This window comes from Nuphar pumila, chromosome 10, assembly GCF_984573655.1.
Source record: "Nuphar pumila chromosome 10, dmNupPumi1.hap1.1, whole genome shotgun sequence".
NCBI lineage: Eukaryota > Viridiplantae > Streptophyta > Magnoliopsida > Nymphaeales > Nymphaeaceae > Nuphar > Nuphar pumila.
Window position 1 is genome coordinate 75,512,013 of NC_143258.1, and position 16,936 is coordinate 75,528,948.

The 16,936-nt window shown below is 38.8% G+C and overlaps 2 protein-coding genes and 1 non-coding gene across 6 annotated transcripts; 2 read left to right on the forward strand and 1 right to left on the reverse strand.

The window, feature by feature from the left end:
* The first annotated feature begins 2,002 nt into the window (after positions 1-2,002).
* Positions 2,003-8,054, forward strand: LOC149826855 (zinc finger CCCH domain-containing protein 31-like). 4 transcript variants are annotated; one of them, XM_090020148.1, is made up of 4 exons: positions 2,003-2,096; positions 3,626-3,763; positions 5,842-5,911; positions 7,750-8,054. In XM_090020148.1, exons 1-4 carry the CDS (start codon positions 2,084-2,086, stop codon positions 7,757-7,759), a joined length of 231 nt encoding a protein of 76 aa, XP_089876274.1. In that variant the 5' UTR covers positions 2,003-2,083; the 3' UTR covers positions 7,760-8,054. The 4 variants fall into 4 exon arrangements, with proteins under 4 accessions (XP_089876274.1, XP_089876273.1, XP_089876272.1 ...); XM_090020147.1 differs by having other exon boundaries at positions 7,760-8,054; XM_090020146.1 differs by lacking the exon at positions 7,750-8,054 and adding an exon at positions 6,386-7,186.
* Positions 8,055-8,918: 864 nt separating this feature from the next.
* LOC149826856 (calcium-dependent protein kinase 2-like) lies at positions 8,919-12,682 on the reverse strand. Its single transcript, XM_090020144.1, has 8 exons — positions 11,637-12,682; positions 11,414-11,557; positions 10,770-10,922; positions 10,534-10,649; positions 9,860-10,027; positions 9,508-9,635; positions 9,328-9,427; positions 8,919-9,090 (listed from the first exon to the last, which is right to left on the reverse strand). Exons 1-8 carry the CDS (start codon positions 12,325-12,327, stop codon positions 9,001-9,003), a joined length of 1,590 nt encoding a protein of 529 aa, XP_089876270.1. The 5' UTR covers positions 12,328-12,682; the 3' UTR covers positions 8,919-9,000.
* A 1,747-nt stretch (positions 12,683-14,429) lies between these two features.
* On the forward strand, positions 14,430-14,502 carry TRNAA-CGC (transfer RNA alanine (anticodon CGC)). The gene has a single exon. It is a non-coding gene; the product is annotated as a tRNA-Ala (tRNA).
* Positions 14,503-16,936: the final 2,434 nt, after the last annotated feature.

A 16,936-nucleotide genomic window follows, 5' to 3' on the forward strand; every position in this document is an offset into this window, starting at 1 on the left:
TAAGGCCGCTGTTCTGGATAGGGGATCTTCGATTCCAGGTCCCTCTCAGGTATAATCACATATTCAGTTTTTTGTCTGCCTTAGAACACATATGAGCATAATCAAATCACATATATAACTTTTTGCCTGCCTAAGAACACATATGAGCATGTTATAATCACATATTCAGTTTTTTGACTGCCTTAGAGCACATATGAGCATGCTATAATAACATATAGAGTTTTTTTATTGCCTTAGAGCACATATGAGCATGCTATAATCACATATAAAGTTTTTTTGCCTGCCTAAGAACACATATGAGCATGATAGAATCACATATAAAGTTTTTTTGACTGCATTAGAACACATATGAGCATGCTATAATCACATATTCAGTTTTTTGACTGTCTAAGAACACATATGGGCATATTATAATCACATATTCAGTTTTTTGACTGCCTTAGCACACATATGAGCATGCTATAATAACATATACAATTTTTTTACTGCCTTAGAACACATATGAACATGCTATATATCATTTATGATAGAATCACATATAATTTTTTTTGCTTTGCCTGCCTTAGAGCACATATGAGCATGCTATAATCACATATTCAATTTTTTGACTGCCTTAGCACACATACGAGCATGATCGAATCACATATATAGTTTTTTGTCTGCCTTAAAGCACATCTGAGCATGGTAGAATCACATATAGAGTTTTTCTAGATGCCTTAGAACACATATGAACATGCTATAATCACATATTCAATTTTTTGACTGCCTTAGCACACATATGAGCATGATAGAATCACACACACACACACACACATATATATATATATAACTTTTTGTCTGCCTTAGAGCACATATGAGCATGATAGAATCACATATAGAGTTTTTTTATTGCCTTAGATCACACATGAGCACATGATAGAATCACATATAGTGTGTAATTTATTTCATTATATTTTGTTTATCAATACTGACTGTTCTTTTCTTGTGTAGGCTGCTAGCGATAATCAGCGTAGTGGAGCTGAAGGGACAGATAAAGACAATGAACAAGAAGACACACAAAATCTTGGCGATGATTAGAGGACTGTATTGAAGAAGTTCTATTTTTTTATGTTTCCTAATTGTAATTGTTGAATTGTAAATAATTAAACTTGTTAATTTTAAGGTGGAACGATTAATTGTTGTAGATTCTTGTTATATGAAATTTTTTGTGTGGTTTGTTTTTTATTTACAGGAAATATAAATTGTACAGGAAATATAAATTGTACAGTTCTCGGTATTTAATTTTCAAATAAAATTTTTTTAATTTTTTTTCGTGTTTACGACGGAACCATCCGTCGCTATTCATATTAATCTAGCGACGGCATAGCGACGGAAGTAAATCCGTCGTCAAGCCGTGGTCGCCGTTTAGTACCGGGGGATTGGCGACGGAATCTAGCGCTCGTTAGTCCGTCGCAATTAGCGACGGACTGGGCGACGGAATAATTCCGTCGCCAGTTAGCGTCGAAATATTCGCGACGTAAGCATACTGTCGCTTCGTTGTCGCTAATCCGTCGCTACCCATGTTAGCGACGGATTAGCGACGGAATGTGGTCGTCGCTAATCTACTGCTTTGTTGTAGTGATAAAGGAGTGTTCATCTCCATGACTCATTTGATTCATCAATGTGATAAATGGTAGCATGTAAACCCACTTAAAGAATTAAATCGAGATAACGGTATAAACCTCGATTTAGTGCTTTTTTAGTGTCAATGGGTCAAGTGGGAGAATGTTGGATATGTGGATTAGGTCCAACCCTTCGGGTAACCCGGTATGACATTAAAAACATGGTGGAGTAGTCGGCTGCGTAGTGGAGGGTTGTTATGGCATTGAAAGAGGAAGTTACGTGAATGTGGATGTCCACATTCACTGTATCCCCTCTCTCTACCCCACCATATAAAGAGGAGGCTGGGCAACATATGATGTGAGACATTGCCATTCAGCCTCAGCCTTGCCTAATTCATCACCATGGGTTCAGGGTCCTGCTTACCGTCGACTTTAGGCATTGTCTCATCGTGGGCATCGACTGGTTAAGGTGCACGCGCTCGATGGCGAATACAGGTATGCTTTTTGTGTTTGTTTTACAAAAATTGCCATAAGGAAGAAGATTGATGAGGTCGGTTGGGGGGTTGTAAAACACAGAGCTTTGTACATGGATTTGCTTGACCGTATGTTCGTGTGACATCATTTTGACATTTAGCACTTAGAATTGAAGAGTCAAAATATGATGATGCGGCCTTCTTCAACCAAATATACACAGATTCGATATGAATATGACGAGGCATATAAATTTTCATATTAAAGAGATGGGGTTTTAATATTAAGAACAATGTCCATGTTGTCCCATGAGCTATCATTCGATGTGCATTTTAGTTTGGTGAGGAATTAACTGTGCAATCTATCCTGACTGTTCCCATTCACGGTCGATATCATGTTTACGCTCGCCTGTATACAACTCAAGTTTGGGTCGACCAACTATTTTGTTTAGTTGTTGTTATTGAGTCCTAATTGTCGAATAACTAGTTTTTTTGTGTAGTATGAGAAAATGTTTCCATGCACAAACAAACAAGCAAAATTTTTTCTCTTTCGTTTTTAATCCCATTTCATGCTAAACAAACAAGCAAAAACTTTTTTTTTGAAAAACTTTTCATATCAAAACTTTTTATAGGCAAAACTTTTTTTTTCCTATGAGAGTTTTTCTTGCTTACAAACATGCCCTAAAAGAGCTCAATATAACTCGCTAGATGAGTTGGCTTAAGGTGTTTGCAGTTGAGGTTGTCCCGAGTTCCATTTTGGGATTGTGCATCTCTTGTTGCAAAGCCTTGGCTTATGAGAAACCATCTTCAGTGGGAATGAGAGTTCCCATTGAGATTTACATCACAAACATTGAAGTAGGACCACAATCAATATTGCACCTCTCAATTCATAAATGTGATGTCCAAAAGTGGTGGTTGATCCTTGTTATATAAAAAAATAATAAAAAAACTTTAATTATAAAGCCACAAAAGTAAACTATAAATAAACACGATGTAAGGGAAGGGAGGATCAGGTGCAGTGTAATTGCACCTGCTGCATACTATAAGTGTTTGAATCACATTAAACCTTATCCTCCCTCCATGCAAGGGTTTGAAGATTGGACCTTTCTTTTTCTTTTTTTAAGAGATTTAACATTTTTTTAAGAAACATTGGACCTTTCTTTAACTGCTATATAAGATAAACATTTCAGCCTTTCACAAACATGGTTGCTAGAAACTTTTAAAAACTTATAATAATAATAAAATACAAAAGGCCGGAAAAATTATATATTAACTGCATAATAGAAATATTAAAAAAAGATTCAAATGACACAACAACACTAAAGTCTTACGTTAAATTTCCGGTATTTTACAAAAAATCGGCGATCTTTGCGGCTTTGATTTGGATGTCAGATTTAGTATAATCCGGCCCGTAACCGACCCATTTGCACTCTCTCTCTCTCTCTCTCTTCTGCCTGCGAATGCAAACCTAATATCGCCAAGCGAATTCTAAAGCTTCCCTCTTCGTCGATCGCAATCGCGATCTCAGAAACCATAATTTCTCCTCCTTCATAGGTCTTCATCGTGAATTCATCGATCAGAACGGCGGAAATTTTCGATCTGGCCGCGAGGGATTCCGGTGGATGGAGCCCATCTCGAAGAGAGCCCGTCCCGATAATGGCTGGTGGGGAGCGAATCGGCACGTTGAGAACGGTAGTGGATCCCATCCTCTTTTTTAATTCTAGTTTTTTCTGACGGATTTTGGTTGTGTCGTTGATTGTTTGATTCGAGCTCGAATTCGACCTAGTTTTTTTGTTGCCCGGAGTTGCGGTGGGTGAACCGTGTTGTGGAGTTCTTTCCTCTCTTTTTTTTATATAAATTTTGGTGATATCGATTTAGTTGTGCTTGATCTGGAATTCGACACGTGAAAATCGCTACTGGTTCTAATTTGAGTTTTTGAGTTTGGTATTGACTTTGATTAGGTTTCTCTTGTTAGCACCGTGCTGTGGAGGTCAATATTGTTTTACTGGATTTCCAGACCCTGTTAGTTTTTTTTGTTGGTACTGTGTTATGAAACAAATATTGTTTTGCATTGTTGATTGATTTTTGCCTTCATGCGTTGAGGATAAAGGAAAATGGGTAAGATGTTGAGACATAATTGATGATGTGGTCGAGGAAATGGTGGAGAGGAATGCAGAAGAGGGGTAGAGGGATCTTGACAGAAAAAAACGACCGTAGAATAATAAACCACCCCCCTGATTTTCGGACTGTTCATATTTATTGTTATCTAGGCTTTGCTAAACATAAACATAAATAACATGAAAACACTGCCACATGAAAATCTAATTGTGACTGATGTAAGGGAAGTGATTTTGTCAGAGTTTAGACATCCAATTTCAATGTATTATGAACGGTCATATTTTCATAGTTTGTTCATATCTTCCTATTTCTTGACAAATTCTAATAACTTTACGTTTCTAGAATGACCGTTGACAGAAGTAAATGTCTGTTAGTGTAGATCACTATAGTAAGCACTCTGCTGGTTGAAGAAGTAAAGATAGGTAAAATTTCCATTTGACATGGATCTTGAAGGTGTTGAGATGGTCATTTATTTTTTAACTTGATTTTTCGTAGTTGGTAAGGTAGTTATGGTTCAAAAATTGGCAAAGATTATGCCTATATCAGATGACTGATGATTAGAAGCATATTCATTCTTTTCTATTATAAATCCTTCTGAATAAGATAATTGAGGGCCTGTGTGAATTCTACCTCTGCACTGACACATATTCAACTTGTGAAAGAAACTAACAATTGAAGGATGTGGGTTTGGTATCACAGGGAATTTGATTGGATAAAATAAAATGGAAGAAAATTAGTACCCTGATAATTTTGGCGGCACCAAAACTATAAAGTAGTGACCAGCTTTAAGGGGGAATGATCTGTTAGATGCTGCTTTCTGTGTACTTGGTGTAACGTATTGCATGCTAATTAAATGTCCTTGGTCCTTTGAGATAGATGGTGCATGTGCTAGATTTATACTTCTAGCATAACCTGTAGCCGTGGATCATTATTTCCACCAAGATATGCATCCATCACCTATTGTTGAAACAGATGGTGGATTGCCAACATGCACAGATCATTGTCCATGTTTGAAAAAACAGTCTTTTAACAAAAGAGATGTTTTTAGTACAGTGGTACAAGTTCTAACACTTATATTTCTGTCTTTCTTGTTTGTTATTATTAATATTATTTTTAAATTTATTTTGCAAGTTGTTTGATACTTAGCCGTAGCTTGTCCCAAAACTACTTTATACCATAGTCACCAATATCATTTATATTTCAAGAATAATGTGATATTAAACTTTTTACAGCTGAAAAAGTGAAAATATCATGATAGTTTCAAAATATTTCCATAACATATAGATCACAATATTGTCATGATAATTCTTATTGTATATATATTTAAGTTTATATTTGTTATTTTATAAACTTTTCTAACTATTTCTTTATATTTTCATAACAAAAATCCTACTAAATCCTATTATTTCTTATCTTTTTCATTATTGTTTACATTTTCTGCAACTTTCAATACTCCCATGATTTTTCAGAGAAAACCCACTTTTTGAAAAAAATACTTCTGAGAAAATCCTTACCGACATATTGTCAAGAGCTATACTGGTGACTGTGCTTTATACTTATGACTAATTTATACTTTATTCTTGGACCTTGTTGCAAGTAAGTCACTCTTGTTTGAAGGTCAATGTTTTTTTAATGCTTTTGGCATCTTGCAGATGTCAGGGAAACAAGTCAGCATAGTAGCTCTTCTGGAGGCAAGCCAAAGCCATGCATGAATTTCTTCAGGTTTTCTCCATCACCATGTTCTCTGTCTCTAATAAAAACAAACGATAGATTGCACTGTTGGATGTGATGAAAAAAAATGGGCCAGAAGAAAAGGTATCCAAGCTTTGAAGTGCTCGAACCAGACCAGTATTTTGTCTTTCAGGTGTAGCACATCTGTGAAGCCAGCAGTTTCACTCTCAGATCAACTCAGTGACTTGAAGTGAAAATTTGCTGTGACTGTGAGTGGTCAGGTAATGCTTTTATAGTGGAAAGGAGTTTTAAAGGAATATTTGATGGAAACCAAAGGAAAACAATACAACTTACTTTTTTATTGGTTTTATCTGGGTCGTTGTTACAACTATGAATCTCATTATTTATGTGCCAAAAATGAACCAACCTGATGAATAAATAACTAATAGGTGAATCTTTAATTCACTCACATTTATTTGGGTCATTGGTTGCTTGTTCATTATTTTGATTAATTTTTTCTCTAAGGCAGTACTTCAGGTTGCCCATTTGGAGAATCTTGCCACTTTCTGCATTATGTGCCTGGTGGTCTTGGTGCTTTGGGCTTATCCCCTGTTGTTTCTTTGCTTTCTCCTGCTGCTTATGCCACACTGAAGAAGCCCACAGGATCATTTGGAGATCCGAATGGCTATAAAAGAAAACTATGCAACCGGTTCAACACTCCAGAGGGATGCCGATTTGGTGACAGGTGTCATTTTGCACATGGGGAGAGTGACCTGAGACCCCATCAAATCATTCACGGGGAAGCAACTTGATAATTCCCATGGAAGGTCCTTGAGAGGTTGCCGTTGCCCCTCCTGGATTTGGTGACATTGGTTGTCCCACATTAAAATCTGGTGGCTCACGGGAGTGCCCGAAATATCAATTCACAAGGTTATGGAGAGCCCAATCCACCTGGTGTCACAGCTAATGATAACCTTGCAAATTATTCTGCTCGCTCCATTGGCACAAATGTACAGGTATTTTAGAAACATGGATCTAAGACAAAAATTAACAGAAAGGATGCCCGTTATGATCAAAAGTGCAACAATCTTGAAAGTCCTGTAAGCGGATCATGGGCTGTGTTGTCTGGTTTTGGGGATATGGAATTCTCTTCACATAAATTTTCTTTCTGTTACTCTAAACCTCTGTTATATGATATGAACAAACAACTTTACAGTTTTCTTGCTATGTACACAACTTGGATCTAAGTTGTTGATTGCAGTCCATGTTTGTGGACTTCTTTTTTGTATTATTCTGCTAAAGATTTAATTACAAATTCAAGTAATGAAATAATCAATCTGAGCTATTTTAACAGTATTTTCTTGTACGTAATGTCTTGCATTCTATTACTAATCAAGTACTTGTTGCAGTATAACGGCCTCTGTCCTAATTGCATAAATCGTTCTACAGTGTGGTATTATTATGCAACACATTTTTCATTTATGTAATATTGAGATGAACATCAACGATAATGTAAGAGTATCCCTCTTGCAATTCTGCTTGTAACAGTGAAGTTTTTTCTTAATGCCCAAACACATGATTATATGGAGAAGTGGGCAGGCTTAAAACTCATCATAGATGCTTCGATAGGGTTTCCCCTTGAAATTAGTCTCAACAAGTGCATCCTCAATCAGATTGGTAAACATTGATATCAAAAATAGATGTAAGAGTATCTGTGTTTATGAGTCACGGAAGTTTGTTCTTCATGTCTGATGTTTATCTGTTAAATTGCATGCATGTTGTAGAATATCTATGTGGAAGGTTTATAAGTTTGTTCTCTGGGAAGTAATGTCTTCTTGATTAAGTTGGTTTATGAGAAATCTTCCTATTTTCCATTTGTTGATGTTTAGATTTGTATAGAATGTGGCTGCTTGAAGATGCATGTGGTGATTCCTGTGGTTTGGAGCAGAGGATGGTTATGGAGCTTGGTTTGGATATTTCACAAAAACTACACAGGGAGGAGACTTGGATATCGGAATGTCAATTTGATGTGATGTTTTTCTAACTGTATTTAGAGATTATACTTTTGTAATGGTAATTGGTTTAGGGGAATCTGTTGAGGTAGGTGTAGGGCTTTACCAAGCTGAACTCTGGCTGTCTGAGTTCTGCTTGAGTTTGTCTTGGTTAAGATTGTTAAGAGTTCATAACCAATGAATATTTGTGTGTGTGTGTGTGCTTGTGTGTGCATCCATATGAATCCATGACACTCCATAGGCAGCAATTCACTACAGCCACGATGGAGTACATTTTTTGCAAAAATTTATTACAAAACATGTGTGGTACGTGTATGAACTAACTATTTAAATCTTACCAAACTCTTTTAAAAATTGCAGTTCGTCTCATTTAATAAATGCAAATACTTGAATAATGCTCTTTCAAGGCAAACATTAGTTCAAAAGCTGCTCAGTTGCACACCATTAGGTAGGGGTTCCAGCCAATTTGGTTGTTTGTCATGGTTTTTGATTACTCAGATTCACACAGGTGTGTGGGAGTTACATTTTTTCACCCATTCCCTGGGGAACGTTTCACAGGGTTCACGAGTTTGTAAACATGCCAAGTATGATAATTTTTGCTTTTGCTTCGTTGCCGTCATCATGGTCAATAACCACCAAGTGTCATACTGTAAAAGAGTGTATTTGGGTGGGCTCATATTGGGGTGGGTTTTTCTTAGAAAAATCAGGCATTAAGTTCTGTGAAATTCTGTTCAATGCGTATTGTGTAATAGCATGATATCTTAGCAGGCATCTATTTTGTTAAATGGTATAGCTTGAATATAGGTTGGTTTATCTAGAAAGGAAAAGAGGTGAAGATAAATCTTCGTGAAATAAATATCAAAGCACCTACAAGCCTTAGAATTACAAATCTTCCTCTTAAATCTCTCTTTTCTTCTGCTTTACTAATTTCCCCCTTCCACACACTTGGTCTCCCATGAAAAGCTGTATGCATGATTTACAGGAAGCAAGACCAGAATGATGATAAATTTCTTCGCAGGCAGCACCTTTGATCACCCCTCCATACACAACACCATCTGGGATCAGTCTTCTGTACACTGCCAGCATCTCCATGAATTGTGAATTATTCTCTTGTGTTCCTCATGGCATTCAGACGAACTCGCGGCGCTTCTTTGGGACTGCTTCTGGGTTTCCTTTCCTCATCATGGCTGCAAATTCATCATAGTTGATCCTTCCGTCCTGTTCATATTAAACTGTATTATAAATTCTGTTCTTACACGTGTCTACTGGAAGAGATGGTGATCAAAGTTTCTTTTTTGTGTGTGTGTGTGTGTGTGTGTGTGTGTGTGTGTGTGTGCATCTCTTCCCACTTCTTTTGAATTTTGGTTTCCTTTTGTCATCTAAAATTGGATATAAGTGATGTCTTCTGTTCAGAAAAAAGGGAACAAAATAAAGTATTTGGGTGTTTTGGCTTACATTATCAGCATCAACTTCTGCTATAATGTCCTTAAGGTCCCTCCCATCATGCATCCCATATTCTTTTAGAGCTTGCTCCAACTCTTCTGTGGTGATGTATCTGACAAGGGAGAAAGATCCAGGATGAGCTTATCTGAGTTCTGTTAACTATAATAACTCTGGTGTTCATTGCATACATACCCACTGTTGTCTTTATCGAAGTACTGGAATGCAGTATATAGATGATCTTCCCTGTCCATTCTGTTCATGTGCATTGTGGCTGTGATGAATTCATCATAATCAATTGTTCCGTTGCCATCAGCATCTGCCTGTAATCATTTTAACTGCCTCATCAAGAGGTTGGACCATAATAACATGCTTATTATTTTTAACTATTTGGCCCCAAGTGGCTCTCCCCTTCAAACATGCATGAAGTGGCTTGGGCAGGCTTCAATTCACATGCAGAAGCACAGGACAAGCATGACAGACCCACATGCTCAGGGATGAAAGGAAATGTGCTTGGTAAAGTTTGACGATTGTGTATATGACTTACAGCTTCCAACAACTGTTTAACTTCTACTTCTGAAAGCTTTGTTCCTTGTTTGGCTAACCCCTGTTTCAATTCTTCCAGAGTGATAGTGCCACTGTTATCAGTATCCATGCTCTTGAACATCTCCTTCAATCCCTTGATCTCTTCTTCTGATAAACAACCAGCTATCACCTAAACCCAAAATGTTAGCCAGCCATTCATCAGAATAAAACAACTTTATTTGCAATTTTACATGGAAGCAATAAAAGAAGTTTGCAAGTTTCAGTGAAAATTCACTGTAAGCCATGTACTATTTTGACAAATTAATGCAAGAAATCAGCATCCTAAGAACTCAAATTTTCTAGCAAGAATCTAGAACTATTTTTTTTTAAATAATTAATGCTGTGACAAAAGAACCTGAGAGTTCACTTCGTTAGCAACTGTCTCGATCACTATCCTATGCAGAACAGGTTAACCTATTTCTGTTTCATTTTGCAATGCTCGAGGTAGACTGCAATTCAATTTTTTTGAAATGGTATGGAATTGCAATGCAATCTCTTGGGAAGATCTGGCATTTATGCATAGACAGCATACAAAGAATAATGATGCATGAATTTCAAGAGACTAGTTTTGGGAAAGATTAATTCCTACAAGTTAGTGAATCTATGGGGGGGGGGGGGGGGGATGAGAATTTTTACCCTAAGAGCAACTTTCTTGAACTTGTTCATTGCTCTGAATTGCTTGAGTCTGTTGAACACTGCATTGTCGAGTGGTGTGTCAGGTGCTTCACCGTCCTCTTTTATCCATGGATGATCTGTAAATGCATGAAGAATCAATTGCTGAACAATTTATATTTGCTCTTAAATACTCTGGATTATTAGAAAGGTTTATTGAGTCCTTAGGCAAGAACATTCTGAACTGCTGGCATACTTACTGAGAACTTGGAATGCTGTGAGCCTCTGCTTTGGGTCAGAATTTAACATCTTTCTGACTAGATCTTTTGCACCAGGTGATATTGATGGCCATGGATCACTCGTGAAGTCGATATGCCCTCGTAAAATTGCGTTGAAAATTCCATGTTCTGATTCTGTATTGCCATGCACAAAATTATATATTTTCTGAATGTGGTTGTCTTCTAATCACACTGACAAGGAACATGCACAAAGATGCACACACACACACATGCAGATGCATTTATCTGCTGTATGAGATTATGGACGCACATAACATCTATATGTACATAAATATAATGCTAATGAATTACAGTATAATTCATCTTTAATATGCTTTCTTATGTGTTCTTCAAGTTTACATTGACAAACATAGGAAAGCAAACAGTTGGATTATTAATATGTTTCGTTGAAGTTTGGTTCTACTTCATGTTGTGCAAGCCTGAACGTATTTATATGCATATATAGGCAAATAAAATAAATAAATTTATATATTCTGTACAGTCCAGGTTTTTAGATTAATTTTGCTGCAGGAAAGTTTATTTTGATATGTATACAAACATTTTACCATAAGTTTGTGATACATGCTGTTCTACATACATGTTGAATTGTGTAGGAAGAAAATTACCAGCCCAAAAGGGAGGTACTCCACTGAGAAGTATATACAACATTACTCCAATGCTCCAAATGTCAACCTCAGGTCCATATCGTCTCTTCAAGACTTCCGGTGCAATGTAGTATGCACTGCCAACAATGTCTCTAAGCACTTCTCCTGTTCAAAAATCAGAGTTCTTGAGGAACATGGAATTGGTTCTTTTCTTCATTTCTTTTCTTGGAAAAGGATTGAATACCTTGCTTGAAGAAGACGGAGAGCCCGAAATCGGTAGCCTTGAGTGGTGCATTCTCATCCTTGCTGAGCAGCAAGAAGTTCTCAGGTTTGAGGTCGCGATGAACAACCCCCATGGAATGGCAAGTATGAACAATCTGCACGATGGTGCGGAGGAGGGCTGCTGCAGCCCTCTCTGTGTAGTGTCCCTTCGCGATGATTCGATCAAAGAGCTCCCCGCCAGCACATAGTTCCATCACCAAGTGAACGGAATGCTTATCTTCATATTCACCCTTCAGTTCAACAATATTAGGCTGCCCCGCAAGATGGTGCATAATCTGAACTTCCCGGCGAACATCCTCAACATCCTCCTTATTGATGAGTTTCCGCTTCGCAATCGTCTTGCAGGCGAATCGCTCACCAGTAACTTTGTGGGTGCACAAATGGGTCACTCCAAATTGGCCTCGGCCAAGTTCCTTTCCAAAATTATAGGTGGCACGGACATCTTCCATGGGCCGACCGAGGACAGGGCCCATCGGTGCCGGTTTTGGGGCTGGTCTAGTTGTGCTCTGAGGCGGGTTGGCTGGACCAGGTGGTACTGTAGCAGCAGTGGCATGGCTGTTGCCAGTATTCCCTTCGGCATGGCCATTGCCAGTATTCTGGTCAGGCTTTGGAGGATCCTGGGTCTGGTCTCCATGGGAGCAACAGTTTCCCATGGTGAAGAACAGGGTAAAATGTGTGGAAATTTTGGGGGTGAAAAAGGGCGGTAAAATCTAAGGCATGTATAAAAAGGAAGAGAAAGGGAAAAAGAAAACTTTTACAGGGTGGATTTGGAAGGAATAACAGGAGGAGAGGGGGCAGAATTGGTTGGAGGGTTTTGAGGGGAAAGTAATAGCTTGAAAAGTCGTTAGGGAGTGTAAAAAGAGGCAAGGAGGAAATGTAGGTTGGATTTTCCAAGTTTACTCTGTTTATCAACGGCTAGTTTTGTCAAGAGTCTAACCGTTGTGGACCAATCACTGGAAAATGGCCAAAACAACCTTGTCTTCCTTCAGCCTGGCACAAATACACCCTTTGAATCAGACAAGCTTCAACTTTCAACTTTCTTGGATGGATGGATGACAACATCCATGAACTGGTAACATCATCAGGATGATTTCCTCAAAAAAAAACAGGAAAGGAATAATTTACAAAAAGTCACCTAACTTTTAACATATTCACAAAAACATGCCTAATGTTTCAGAATTTACATTTACCCGCCTGGGTTAAGAAATGTTTTTTTTTTTCAAACAGCCGCCTGACTCACACTAGATGACGGAAATCCTTATGTGCTGAATTTTTTTTACCTTTTTACCTTTCTGTGCAAAACACCCAAAGTACCGTTGCCATTTGTTCCCCCCTTTGGCTGCATGTTTATCTTTTTGCTGAATTCGTATGCTGCAATGGAGATTGATGATCACCCATGTCAACAATAAAAAATTGCTTTGGGTTACTGCATCATCACTTTCTATGGTGAAGCTGAGCCTTTATTTAGCTGCTACAACCTCCCTTGGATTAGCCGAACCACAACCATCTTTCATTCCAAACAATAAGTTGGCCTCATGGTTGCATTATCCAGCTACTTGGATTTCACACCCTACAATGCAATCTTTAAACACGATCTCATCTCTTCACTTGTTGAAATCCTCTTAGCAAATGCAGCATTCTAGACCCAAGGGGTTTCGCGTAGTGGGAAGGGGCCTAGACGGTTTGACGGGCAGTCTAGGTTCAAATCCCATGGGCATCGCCCCCACACCCTGTGTAAGCTGAAGCTTGGCGACTCCCTGGGGTCGAGGGGTAAGCCCTTGGAGTTTTACACTGACATGGACAGAGACCGTATGTGCGGCAGGCTGAGCCAGAGCAGCTAGGTCTCTACGCTTGGAGCGGTTTCTCCGAGTAAAAATCTAAAAAAAAAAACTGTAGCATTCTGATTAGGGTATTTAGGCTAAACTTGCCACCACCATTTCATTAATCAGATGACATAGATTTAGAGATCAAATCCGATGCAACCCTAGAGCTAGAGCAAAAAAAAGGTAATAACAGAGAAATGTTGAGCAAAAATGTCTTGCTGGAAACTGACAGAAGTTCCATGGTCGGCAAGTTTTATCGGCGTGTCATGCTCATTTGAGAAGAATGTGAGAAGGTGTGAAAAGTTTACAAAGAGTTGGTTTGAAGAATATTTCTATAGACTGGAACAGTTTAAGTTGAGCCCAATTTTTTTTTTGTGTGAAAACGTAAGATGAGAACTGAGCTCATAAAGAGTAGTTCACGTCAAAACCAAACCTAGATAAAGCCTTGATCAATGTCTTCCCCTACAGACTACAGCCTCCAATGCAAGATACCCGTTATAATTGGCTAAGCTCAACATGGATCCATCCTAAGGGTAGGGATGCAAATGAGTCGGATCCAGAATGGCTAGGAGAGTTGGATCCGGAACAGCCAAAAATTGCAAAAGGTCCATCCTGGATCTGACCCATTTGCATCCCTACCTAAAGGTGTGAATGGGTCAGAACTGGCCCAGATCCAAGCTTGTCCAGACCTGGATTTGGCTTTGAGGAAGGGAACTTAGGCAGGATCAGATCCAGGTCTGTGTGGGATAACAAAATCCAGGCCTGGTCATGCCAGCCCATCTTTCATCCTTAACTAGAACCAGTAGGACCTGGGACAGGTCCACGTACCGATCAAACCTTATATTACAACACCTATACTAGGTCCGGGATCTAGTGTGATTGCGGTATAATAGATTTAAGTAAAATAAGTAGAATAGCTTTCGTAACTGCTGGGGGGTGTAGCTCATATGGTAGAGCGCTCGCTTCGCATGCGAGAGGCACGGGGTTCGATTCCCCGCACCTCCATTTTCGCGTGCATCATTATTTATTGTGCTTTTTACAAAAGAGACCCTACTAAATAGGCTGAACCCAAATTAAATCCTGTTTTTTATTGCTAATTCCCAAATCATCCTTGTTTTTCACGCGAGCATGCCAAATCCACCGTCCGGGTTAGCTCCCGTCAGAGGAGTTTTTAGCATTGTGAAATGACTTTTTTGTCCATTATGAAGAGATGAATTTAAAAAAGCAATAAAAAGGATGATTTTGCACAAAGCATGGTTTTTGAGTTGTACTTCCAGTAAAATGAAAAAGCTGTCCTTTATGTACTTATCACCTTTACTATCACCGTGGAGTAGCCAGCGAGGTGGTTGTGAAGGTGGAGCTGAAGACCTTGGATCAAACCCTGCTGGGGCACAAGTGTGGTCATAAGGGGCTTTTCTTTCGCTTCCACAAGGATTTTTCTTATATAAAAAAACGTTTTCACATTTTCGAAATTGTTACTTTTACATATTTGTTCGATAGTCAGATATTTGGACTCGATGATAGCGTTTTGTTTGGGTGGAGTATAGGGTATTAACAAAAAATGAATTGAATCAGATTTTTACCCAATTTTCTCGATTTGTGGAAAGGTTTTATTTGTTTCAAACGGGTCATCTCAAGAGCTCACTCACATTAGCCCTTTGATGACCCGGATTCCATTCCAGCTGGACACTAAAGCTTTGTATGGAAAAAGCATCTCAAAGGAGTTGGGAGGGTGTAAGTAGGGGTGGCAAAATCTGACACGACCCGCCAACCCGCTTCTTAGCCGGGTTCGGGTTTGGCTTAAACGGGTTCGTGTTGTAAACGGGTCAACCCGCCTAACCAGTTTATTAATCGGGTTGGGTTCGTGTTAGGGGTATGCCAACCCGGCTGACCTGTTTAATAAACGGGTTAGGCGGGCGGGTCAACCCGTTTACACGAACCTGACCCGCCAACCCGTTTACCCGACCCTGACCTGACCGCCAACCCGTTTACCCATTTACCCGTTTACTTGTACTCGACCCACCAACCCGTTTACCCGACCCGCTAACCCGTTTATTAAATGGGTTAACCGTGTCGGGTTACCTGTTTAATAAATGGGTCGGGTTTATGTTTGCTACAGCCGACCCGTTTAATAAACGGGTTGGGTTCATGTTGAGGTATGCTGACCCGCCAACCTGCTGACCCAACCCACCAACCCGACCCGATTGACACCCCTAGTTGTAAGAGATGGTTACAATGAAGTGGCAGGTCCAAACGGATTTGGAGCGTGGTTGGGAGAGGAAAGTGGAAGAAAGCGTAAACGTCAGCTAACTCTAAATATCAAAAATTTCAAATTTTAACTCTTTTAATAAAGAAAAGGTATTTACAATTCCTAGGTTAAATTTTTTGATGGTTCAAAATTTTTGCCCCATTTACCTCAGTAAATCTTATATTTTACCTCATTATTAATTACAATAACAGTGTAGTTAAAAGGCTAACAACTAAGTGTGGACAACCCCACCTGGCCTTGTCAAATCAAGCCGAGCTGCAGCCCAGTCCTTTTTTGGCTTGATTCGGGTCAAACTTTAACCTAATTTATAAACCCACTCATGACAGGGTGAGCTGAACTATTGGACTCATTACTCACCTCTATTTACAAACTACATCCATCTACAATCAAACATGGTGAGGAATCAGAGGAGTTGAAAGCCTGAATCCAAGAATTTCTTATTCTTTCAAACAAAAGAGAGAATCATCCACAACTCTTTTAAGATTTATTTTTCTTGAAATCTAGTTTTTGTATTTCCTCATGCTCCTTGCAAATCCCTCCAACCCTGGTTCCCAAATAGAACCTAAATGTATATGTATAGGATGTGAATTCAATGTAGAAACGTGCCCGTTCTCTCTCTCTCTAAATGAAAAAAAAATACAAGTTCAAATATGTTCAGATCATTATTATAGCTTTCATCTGTAAACCCCCGATGACTATTATCCATTGTCCACCCTTGCACATTGACAAGTTTAAATGAACACACCTTCCTTGCTTTTTTTCTGGTCGCAGGCATTTCGTCAAACAGGTGCCGTGCCAAGAGTTTCCAGCAATAAAAAGAAAATGCAAAAGTCTCAGCTTAAAAGACCCGTCCATCCTGTCCAGCATTCAAACAAACGTTCCATCAACCAAACCAGACAAGAAACAGAAAGACCTGGACCCCAACACAAAACTTTATTGCTGGGGTTAGGCAGATAGGACAGAAATTACATGTTCTTTGACAGATCCATATCAGTGCACAAAAATCCAAGATGTGCCATTTTTCAAAAGTTTCTACCACAAAAATCTTCTGCATTGAGTCAATAAGTCTTAATAAATTGGTCCCGAGTGCACAAGGTGCCAACTGTGGATTGACAATATGGGATTCATATGTATAAACTTTAAAAACTCAAGAAGTGAGATGTCAAAAGC